The sequence below is a fragment of the Rhincodon typus genome, chromosome 18, assembly GCF_021869965.1.
Source record: "Rhincodon typus isolate 14 chromosome 18, sRhiTyp1.1, whole genome shotgun sequence".
Classification (NCBI taxonomy): domain Eukaryota; kingdom Metazoa; phylum Chordata; class Chondrichthyes; order Orectolobiformes; family Rhincodontidae; genus Rhincodon; species Rhincodon typus.
Genome location: NC_063349.1, coordinates 41261523 through 41272957, shown reverse-complemented (window position 1 = coordinate 41272957; position 11435 = coordinate 41261523). Strand labels below are relative to the sequence as shown.

The following is an 11435-nucleotide window of genomic DNA, read 5'->3' as shown; positions in this document are numbered from 1 at the left end:
GGCATTTATTCTTTGGAATTTATAAGAATAAGATGTGACCTTATTGAAAAACGCAGGATTCTTAGAGGACTTGACAGGGTAGATGCAGAAAGGTTGTTTTCCCACATTAGAATGTCTAGAACCAGAAGGCATAATCTCTGAATAAAGGGTCGCACATGTAAGGCAGAGATGAGGAGGAATTTCTTCTGAGGGTTATAAATCTGTGGAATTCTTTACCACCAAGGGCTATCACGGCTGGGTTATTAAGTATATTCAAGGTTGAGTTGGACAGATTTTTAATCAGAAAGGGAATTGGAAAATGGCAGGAAAGTGGACTGCATAATTATCAGATTGGCCATGATCTCATTGATTGGCAGAGTGAACTCAACAGAGAATTCATATGAAGAATGGGATTTTCTCTGATGTCTTAATCAATATTTCATCCTCAACCAACACCAAAGATGTCTCATTTGACCAATTTATCTCACTGCTGTTTGTGGGATTTTGGTCCATTCTATTGTGTGGGATTCAGTGGAAGCCCACAGAGCAAGAAAAGGTTAAATTGGACTTAATTAGATCAGGAATGAGTTCTTAGCAGCTATTAACAGAGCAAGAATAGCAGTTCTGGACTTAATGAGATCAGGGATAAGTTTTTAGATATAAATTAGCCTAACAGACAGAACAAATATAGTTACAAGCACATCACAGAAACCACAAGAGTATAAGAATATGAGCCATGATTGGACAGGTTGCAGTTGCCTTATAACATCTATGAAGCTGTCACATCTTTGTAGTTGTCTTGTACCATCCATGTAACTGCCACCCTTCTGCAATAAAGAGTTAAAGAAGACAAGTGGAGTTCCATGCCTGGTTATTCCTATCACTGGGGGGAAAACACGTACCCAACAACTGACTTAAATTACAATTCCGGAGATAGTTCAAAATGTATAGTGGTTTTGTGTGGCATAGTGGTATTTTTCTTATTTCTGTGCCAGAGGTCCAGCTTCAATAGGGAGCCGGTGGTCTAATGACAGTATCGATAGATTTTTATCCAGAGACCCAGGTAATGATCTGAGGACCTGGGCTCAAATGGTGGAATGTAATTGCAATTTTAAAAAATCTGGAATTAAGAGTCTAATGATGACCATGAAACCATTGTATATTAGTTAGTTCTGCTATAAAGCGTGTTTCTTCAGCGTGAATTGGCTTTAACGTGATCGGAGAATTTAGACCACTACTTGTAGAACGCGAATATTCCTTACTAATATTAGCTGTAATGCAATTCCAGTCCATTAGTTTAAATGGCGTGGTTATTGCGCAATTTTCTTAGAATGCGAGATCGCACAAGAATGGAACTATCACATTATATCAGAACTGACTGTATTGGAAAAACCCATTCGGTTTACTAATGTCCTTTAGGGAAGGAAACCGCTATCCTTACTTGGCGTGGCCTACATGTGACTCCAGACCCAAAGGAATATGCTGACCTACTGAGCTTTTCCAGTATTTTCTGTTTTTGTTTGTGCTTGACTCTTAACTGCTCTCCAGGCAATTATGGATGGTCAATAAATGCTGATCCAGCCAACAATGCTGACATCCCTTGAATGAATAATTTTAAAAAGCCCCACCTGCCACAGAAGTGTGTCATAACACATCCAAACAGATTAGTGTTTTTAAAAAAAAGTACTTCAGACAATGAGGTCATGAAGACAGAAAAAATGCTACATGTTATTGGTCAACATATTTTCATGCCACATTTACAAATAATCTGAAACTAAATTCAAACATCTGGCTCTATAAATGTTTGATTCTAAATTCATTACAGTTGATATAAATGTACAAACTGTAGACAGTGAGTTGCTCAAGAGCCTTGAACTTTGGGCAACTTAATTCCACCTATGTTTATATTTCTTAGTTACTAGTTTGGCTAACATTTATAGAGGGTTGTTTTAAGCAGAATCACCTCATTGTTAAATGAATCTTAAATCTAAATAACAGGATTTGCTTATATTAGCAACTTGTAATGTATTCAAATGAAAATACAAATTTAAACTCTAAATGTAATTTTAATTGCTGAGGCTTTAGAACATAGAACATAGAACATTACAGCGCAGTACAGGCCCTTCGGCCCTCGATGTTGCGCCGACCTGTGAAACCAATCTGAAGCCCATCTGAACTAAACTATTCCATTATCATCCATATGTTTATGCAATGACCATTTAAATGCCCTTAAAGTGGGCAAGTCTACTATTTTTGCAGGCAGGGCATTCCACGCCCTTACTACTCTCTGAGTAAAGAACCTACCTCTGACATCTGTCCTATATCTATCACCCCTCAATTTAAAGCTATGTCCCCTCGTGCTAGCCATCACCATCCGAGGAAAAAGGCTCCCACTGTCCACCCTATCTAATCCTCTGATCATCTTGTATGTCTCTATCAAGTCACCTCTTAACCTTCTTCTCTCTAACGAAAACAGCCTCAAGACCCTCAGCCATTCCTCATAAGACCTTCCCTCCATACCAGGCAACATCCTGGTAAATCTCCTCTGCACCCTTTCCAATGTTTCCACATCCTTCCTATAATGCGGTGACCAGAACTGTACGCAATACTCCAAGTGCGGCCGCACCAGAGTTTTGTACAGCTGCAACATGACCTCATGGCTCCGAAACTCAATCCCTCTACCAATAAAACCTTGAGTGCACAATGTGGGCTATAGTGAGCATATATTTGGACGCTATTGGTTTAAAATGTAATGCAATTGGATATTTCAATGTGTTTGCCTAAATTAGTTCGATATTTAAAAAAACGTAAATGTTAGCTATGTTAAATAGTAATTGTACGTGCTTATGCTAATTTACTACCTGGAGAAGAGGTCAACGGGGTTTCATAAATTACCACAAGTATTAAGAATTTCTGTCCAAGAAGTTCATAAGAACACAAGAAATTGGAGCTTGCCAGAATGCTTTCTTTTTACGATCTACCACTTATTGCCTTTGCCAATTTCTTTTCCGCCATTACATTTTACATCACTAATTCTTTTTTACATACTGATAATAACTGATTTTAAAAAAAACTTCTAAGCTGATAGTTGTTAAACTGAGAAAACAGAATGAGATCTATCAGGAGGAAAGGTACGACAGTCAGAAAGAGGGAGGGCTAAAATGAATTGGAAAATGCAATACTAAATTCTAGATTGTTGCCTGTTTTGCTAAATGGATCAGAAGGTTTTTTTCTTAATGCATGGCTAAAAGCATTGTATGAGCAGCAGGGATATCAATCCAGGCGCACAGGCACTGTTACCGAGAAATAAGGAAGCTGTTCTTTCTGATTTGGCTCCGATTAAACTGGGATGGGATCAGTGTCCTTTTTAAAACAAAAAAGGAAAGGAATTCACAGAAAATGTACATTTCCTTAAGAAATAAAAACTCAACACAAGTGATCAAACAGAATAATTTAGAAAGATAGATAAAACAAGCAGCTTAAGCTGTTGTCAGCAGGAGAGGCAATATTGAGAGAATTTGAGGTTATTTTCCTTTATTCTTTCATGTGATCACTGACAAGGCTAACATTTGTTATCCGTTTCTAATTCGTCTTGAATAGCATGACTTGTGAGTCCACTTCCAAATCAATCACATTGCTTTGGCTCTTTGGAGTCACATCCAGACCTGCCAGACTAGGTAAGGACGGCAGATTTATTTTCCTAATGGACATTAGTGAACCTGGTGGGTTGGTTTACAATAATTGACAATAACTGCTGTGGTCACCATTGGCAAGAGCAGCCTTTAATTCTACAATCGTTAATGGAGTTTAAACTTCACCAGCTGCCATATTGGGATTTGAATCTGTGTAGAAAGTATTAGAACTTGGCACAGTGGCCATGTCACTGGGCCTTTGGATTACTCGTCCAGTGACACTACCACGATGCCACTGTCTCCCCGGAAATGAAAGATCACCAAGAAATTAACAAAGAGAAACTAGAAGATGAGTAAACAAGCGTGAACAAAACTGATTTAAAAACCTTCTGTAGGTATGGAAAATTAAATTCAAGTAAATGAAGTAAACGAAAGGGTGTGACTGTATCCTCAATCAAACAATCTTGGTAACTCTTCCCGCTCTACAATGCCCCCAGGTTTTGGACTCCAGCTCAACAAATCCGATCAGAAGTTTCTCCTTATTGTGAACACATTTGTTCGAGCTTATGATACAGCCCAAGACCAGCTAATCCTGATGTATGTTTAATTACTCAAGATTTACATATGACTTTAATGAATTGAGTTAATTTTTATTAGCTCTGTTAACAAATTACTGGATATTGTTTATCTTATAGTAGATTAAATTAAGATTTACCTGTAAATTATCCCTGCCAGCCCTTCTTGGAACTGTGACATCATTTTGCATTTATTTCTCCCAAGTCACTCACAGACTTAAAGCTGGTCAGTAACTTTGTTTCTTTTTTAAAATCTTGCTTGTCAGGGTTCACAACTCTTCAGTCAAATACAAGATTCAAGGATTAGAAGACAGAGTTTACAATTCTGAAATTTAGGCAGCAATTTCTGGTGCAAAACTGTAATAAAATTGTGAAACCTCATCAGTAAGAATCATTTACAACGAAACAGCAGTATTTAAAAATGCATTGAATAAACTTTGATTTGAAATGTCGATATAGATCCAGAATCATAAAGGAGGAAATAAACCAGTGATTTAGAAGAGTGGGCTTGATGGAACAAAGGTTTTCTGCCTAAAGTTCTTCAAAGTTATGAGTTGTTACATAATTTAAGTATGTTATTTGCTTTAGAGGTGTTGTTGAAAGGAATGTTAATATAAAGCAGCAACAATATCAATTGTAATAAAACAAACTATTTACTGAGATGTAATGTATTACGAGGGTAAGCTTTTTGATTGAAGAAACCAAATAACATTTCCAAACAAGCAATAAGTCAAAGTAAGATTTTGAAGGTACAGCTTATGCTTCCACGAAGTTGAACTGTTGAAGTATTTTAGTACATCTTCATTTTAATTCCGATTTCTAATTATTAGTGCAATATTCATATGCAGTATTTTATGCCAGACGACAATTAGGATCCTCCTTCACCACGTTTTTAAATTGTTAATTTCCTTGGCCAAAAGGGCCAGGTCATTCCCGGCAGCAGCAGAGCAATAAGGATGGCAGAGAAAAGATTCACTGCATTATTATCCAGAATAGGTTTCCCTGATATGTGCCTTCCATTAGGAGTAATGTGATTGACAACCATCCCACTGTCTTCATCAAAACCTGTAAGGGCATAAGAAATGCAAACATTTACTGGAGCTAAATTTACAATGCAATAATGCAATTTGGGTCCTGTACTCCAGCTTTGTATGATTTATTAATTTATAATGAATAGCAAAATTATGCCCTCAGTAAGATTAGAACTCAAGAGTTTTAAATTTGTATATAATAACTTAAGCTATTATGCACTGCACTTTTGAGCAGATGACTCTTGTTTTTAGTTGTAGAGATGGCCTGTGAACTTGACAACCCGGCTTGAAATAACAAGGTGTAGAGCTGGATGAACACAGCAGGCCAAGCAGCATCAGAGGAGCAGGAAGGCTGATGTTTCGGGCCTCGACCCTTCTTCAGAAACCTGGCTTGAAAGTTTCATTAATTTGCCTGCATGTTGAATGACACATAGCATTCAACAGCATTAATGCATTTATGATACACATTCACTACGATTTATGTACGACTGTGTATCATTCATTTTCACACATTTATTTATGTAATTGCTCCTTCGCTGGGGAACATTGCAGCGAAGGAAAGGCTTCACTTCATTCAAAACAATGCAGCACAATTACTTGATCAATCTCGAAGTCAGCGCACACAGGAACAAAGTAAGAAATATTTTCTTCACCATTACAACTACAATCAGGAAGCAGAATAAAAATAAACATTGGCATTTAACAACTTAAAAAATACAAACCTGAATACTGCATCACAGCGCCTAAATAGGAATCCAAAACAGAACCAAGGAAACCTGCTGCAGCACCATATACAACAACTGGCCACTGAGGTGGTGAAGTATCCAGGTCCTCCACAAACATCAACTGAGTTAACAGATAGGCTAATCCAACAGCCATTCCACCAAGTAAACTTGACACAAGGCCTACAAAGGTTACTCCTCCATTAGTACCTGAAAAAAAAAACTCCTTTTAGTCAGTTCAGATTTTGTTTTTTTTAAACTCACTCATGGAATGTGGGCATCAGTGGCTGGGCCAGCATTTACTTCCCTACCTGCCCTTGAGAAGACGATGGTGAGCTGCCTCCTTCACCCACTGCAGTCCATATACTATAGGTAGACCCACAAATGTCGTTAGAGAGGGAATTTCAGCCTGAAGATGTTTTTTTAAACTATGCATTATTTTTCTTCTTTTCTTTGGTTTTACTTTCATTTAGCATTAGCAATTCTATCGGCCAAATCTAGCAGAAACAAACTAATGGCTCTGAAATAGTTCATAAGTGCACAATAGCCTCTGATTTTGATGTGATTAGGATGCACTAGTGGAAGAATTTGGTCCAATTTGCACAATGTTGGCGTATTTAATAAAGCTTGGTTGCTAATGATAAGTTTTTCAACTTTTACAAATAAAATATCCTTTTCTTGGTCGAATAAATATTACAGGATATCGATATGGGTATTTACTGACTCTGGCATCTTTTAGCAAACGATATGGATTCTTACCAATGGGAACCTTTTCCCATGTGGTGATCAGTCTTGGTTGTGTTTTGCTGGCGACGCTTCCTATTTCTGATGCCCAGGTATCACCTGAACTGCAAGCCAGTGCTCCCAGGAGAGAGAGGGACATCCAAGAGGCAGTGTATTGCTTTGAAAAATCAATTGCAATTTCTCCCGGCCCAGTTTCAATCATATAAAGTAAGGCAATCTCTGTTGGAACACCTCCGTTACAAAATACCTGTATCCAGTTCCTCTGGCCACCTGTGAAAAAAAAATTATATAAACAGATAAAGAACAGATGAAAACAATATGGCTAAATAATTAAGTGCAAACACTCAAAACAATTATAAACATGACCCCATGATTCTCCTCTCGGAATATTATTCAGATCTATTTGCGATCAAAATGATAGAGATCTGATACTGTACTCTTAAGTTCTGTGATTGGATTCACTCGGCAGATTTACGCTGCTGTAGGTATAGTTATGATACACTGAAATTTTTCTCTTCAAAGCTAGAATGAGGACTTCCATGATGAAGTGTTAACTTTCTTTGTTGTTCATCTTTTTGCTGCCCTCCCCTTCACTTGTTCCCCCAAGTTAGTATTCACGTTTAGCTGAATGCTGCTGCTCATCAAATGGTAAGAACAGAATTAAAATGAAAGAAAAAGTTTAATTAAGCATGAACTCAAAACAGGCCTTTTCCCTTGAGGTGTTCCAGGTTAAATTCATAGGCAGTATTATTGAATTTTACAATTCTGATCAGCAAGCCACAAATGGTCACTTTAACATCACATGCCTGGTGAGAAACGAAAATGATCAAGTTGACCATACCTCAACACAGTCATTTTATTTACCACTGGAGGTTGGTTTTTGCCCATTGCTGCCACATCTGGCTCTTCAGTCAGTATTTAACTCTGCTACATACACTGTTAACTGCATTTCCAAACAAGATTCCACGTGTTACTCTCCATTGACAATCCACTATGTTCCTGCTGTTCAACTCTATCAATATCTAATTGGGTAACACGAGAGTGAAAGTCAAATCAGTCAGTGTTATACCATCCAATTAATCACTCCAAAATGGGCAAACTCAGTAGCATGGCAAACAATTCATCTGTGTTTCTGAAGAAGGGTCCAGACCTGAAACATCAGCTTTCCTGCTCCTCTGGTGCTGCCTGGCCTGCTGTGTTCATCCAGCTCTACACCTTGTTATCTCATCTGTGTTACTCTTGTTTACTTCATCGTTTCCCAATGCTTGTTTACCATCAAGGCGCAAGTCAGGAGTGAGATAAAATGCTGTCCATCTATTTGGATAGGTGCAGCTTTAACAACACTAAAAAACTCAACACTATCCAGGGCTCAATTGGTGCTCCTTCCACCACCTTAATATTTGTTCACTTTACACTAACATAGTGGCAGAAGCATGCACCATCGCAAGATGCACTGCAATAAATCACCAAATCTCCAGAGAGCATCTTCCACATTTGCAACCTCTACCGCCTAGAAGGACAAAGGCAGTCGTACCTACAGCACATCGATTTAAAAGCAACTTTCTCACACAGAAGCTGGTGCATGTATGGAATGAGCTGCCAGAGGAAGTAGTGGAGGCTGGTACAATTACAACATTTAAAAGGCATCTAGTTGGGTATATGAATAGGAAAAATTTAGAGGAATATGGGCCAAATGCTGGCAAATGTGACTAGATTAATTTAGGATATCTGGTTGGCATGAAAGAGTTGGATTGAAGAATCTGTTTCCACGCTGTACATCTCTATGACTCTATGACTGTAACAGTTCAAGGCGGCACTTTACCAGCATGTTCTCCAGGACAACTGGGGATGGGCAATAAATACTGGCATTTCCAGTGACACCTAATTCCATGACCAAAAAATAAAGCTCTTCTTTCACTTTTGTTTCCACCAGGAGACTGAAATGCCAGGGTGAGGAGTTGCCAGAAATGAAAATTTGCATGGAAATTGGAAAGAAGCAGCAACTTATTTATACATTCCTCCAAATTTAAGCAACAAAGCAAGTATTTCTGCATAGAATGATCAAAATGAATCATATGTGTGATTTACTGAGAATATACCCATATTCTGGATGCAAATTACATGTGTTCAGTTCTACTGCTGAGATGTGTTTATATAATCACTATTGGTTCCCACCAATTAGGGAGAGCTAAGAATACCTTTGATCTCCACTGTTGTAAAAACACATTAAAATCACTAGTTCTAAGATTCTTGAACATGATTAAGGGCTGACTCATTCTCTAACAAGATGTTATTCATAAGCAGTATCCTGGGAATCAACTGCTGCATCTTTGCTCAAAAAGTTTTTAAAAATATAAAAACTAAATTGAAACCTTATTCCAGAAGAGACAAGGATAAATGCAGAAACGACAGACCAGACAATTTAACCTCAGTGGTGGGAAAGTTTTTATTAGTGATCATTCAGAACAAAATTAACAGTTTCAGACTAGGATGCATTAACTTAAAAACCCAGTATGATTGTGACTAACTAAATTGAATGTAGTTTTTTTGATGACATGACAGAGATGGCTGAAGATGATTATGATATAGTGTACACAAACTTTCAGAAGATGTTTCATAATGTGCTGCATAATAGGGTTGCAAGCAAAGTTGAAACCTGTAGAAGAAAAGGTACAGTGGCAGCACAGAGATGAATTTGACTGACTGACAGCAAACAAAGTGGGCAGCTCAGCTGCTGCCTCAAGTGCCAGGGACCAGGGTTTGATTTCAGCCTCAACTATCTGTGTGGAGTTTGTACGTTCTCCCTGTGTCAGTGTGAATTTCTTCCCACAGTCTAAAGACGTGCAGGGTAGGTGGATTGGCTATAGTGTCTAGAGATACATAGGCTAGGTGGGTTGGCCGTGGGAAATGCAGGGTTAGGTGGATAAGTTGGGGAGTGGCTCTGGGTGGGAGCTCTTCAGGGGGTCAGTGCAGATTCAATGGGCTAAATGGCCTGCTTCCCCACTGCAGGGATTCTATTCTATATTTTAAAAATGTAGTGCGGGACAGTAAATAGAAAGAAGTGCGGATGCTGGAAATCAGAAGCAAATACAAAAAAAAAACAGAAATTGCTGGAAAATCTCAGCAGGTCTGGCAACATCTGTGGAGAGAAATCAGAGTTCATCTTTAGGGTCCAGTGATCCCTCTTCAGTACTCATGTAGTGCTGAACAGTGCTTTTCTTCCCCGCAAAGGAAAATTGTACACTGGGGCCTAAGGATTAGCTTTAATTGATATAAGTATTATGTATTTGACCTAAACTCAGGTGTATTTCAAAATTTACAGACCACACAGAACTTAGAAATATTGTGACCTATGAGGATGATAGTGAAACCATAAGACCAGAAGAAATAGGAACAGGAATAGGCCATCCTGTCCCTCAAGGCTGCTGCACCATTCAACAGGATCATTGCTGACCTGAAACTCCTCACTTCCAGTGTCCTGTCCTTTCCCCATAACTCTCAATTACCCTGCTTGTCAAGACACAGTCTCAGCCTTAAATATATACAAGAACTCTGTCCTCAGAGCTCTCTGCCGCAAGGAGTTCTGAAGACACTTAATCCTCCGAGAAGGAATTCCTCCTCATCTCAATTATAAATTGGTGCCCTGAAAACGGAGACTATTCTGTCTGGTCTTAGACTTTACCATAAGGGGAAACATCCTCTCAGCATTTACCCTGTCTCAATGCAATCACCTCTCAATTCCAGAAAAGAGTGTCCCAACCTGTTTATTCACTCAAAGATAATACCTCCATACCAGGAATTATCCTAGTGAACCTTTTCTGAACAGCCTCCAAGGAAGTAATATTTTTTCTTAAACAAGGGGACCAAAAGTGTTCACAGTACTCTGGATGTGGTCTCACCTGCACCTTGTACAGTCAGACTTCCCTACTCTTGTACTCCAACGCCCTTGAAATAAGGGCCAACATTCCACTAGCCTTCCTGATTACCTGTTGCACCCATGCACTAGTTTCCTGTGTTTCATGCACAATTACCTCCAAGCCCCTTTGTGTTGGAGCTTTCTGCAGTATTTTCTCAATTTAAATAACACTGTTCTTTTGTCTCCTTTCCAAAATGAATAACTTCACATTTTCCCACATTATACTCCATTTATCAACTTTTGCCCGGTTACTTAAACTCACAGCGATAAGACTTCAAAACAGTCTTCCAGAGTGGGAAGCAAATGTGGCAAATTAACTGCAATGCAAAAAAGTGTGAAGTTATATAAATGAGAGGCATTATAAACCAAAGGTTACAATTCTAAAGCAGGGTGTAGGAACAGAGAGATCCTGGGTATATGGGCACAAATATATGAAACCAGTAAAGCAAGTTAAAACTGGTTGAGAAGGCACACAGAATCCCAGGCTTTTTAAATCAAAGCATGCAGTACAAAAACAAGGAAGATGGGAGAACTATTAAAAAACACTAGTTCTGCTTTGACGAGAATATAGGGTTCAATCTGGGCATTGTAACTCAGAAAAATGTGAAGGTATTAAGGAGGATGCGAGAAAGATTTATGACAATGGACTCAAATGAAGGAGTTTAAATTACAAGAGTAAACTGAAGAATCCAGGGATAGTAGGAACTGCAGATGCTGGTGAATCCGAGACAACAAGGTGCAGGGCTGGATGAACACAGCAGGTCAAGCAGCATGATAGGAGCAGAGAGACTGACGTTTCGGGCCTTGACCCTTCATCAGAAAAGGGGGAGGGGAAG

At 38.7% G+C, this 11435-nt stretch overlaps 1 protein-coding gene across 1 annotated transcript; it reads right to left on the bottom strand.

Moving 5' to 3' along the window:
* Nucleotides 1-1583: 1583 nt before the first annotated feature.
* On the bottom strand, nt 1584-7358 carry tmem19 (transmembrane protein 19). Its single transcript, XM_020520013.2, has 3 exons — nt 6699-7358; nt 5940-6149; nt 1584-5251 (listed from the first exon to the last, which is right to left on the bottom strand). The coding sequence occupies exons 1-3, from the start codon at nt 6883-6885 to the stop codon at nt 5079-5081; spliced, it is 570 nt and encodes a 189-aa protein (XP_020375602.2). The 5' UTR covers nt 6886-7358; the 3' UTR covers nt 1584-5078.
* Nucleotides 7359-11435: the final 4077 nt, after the last annotated feature.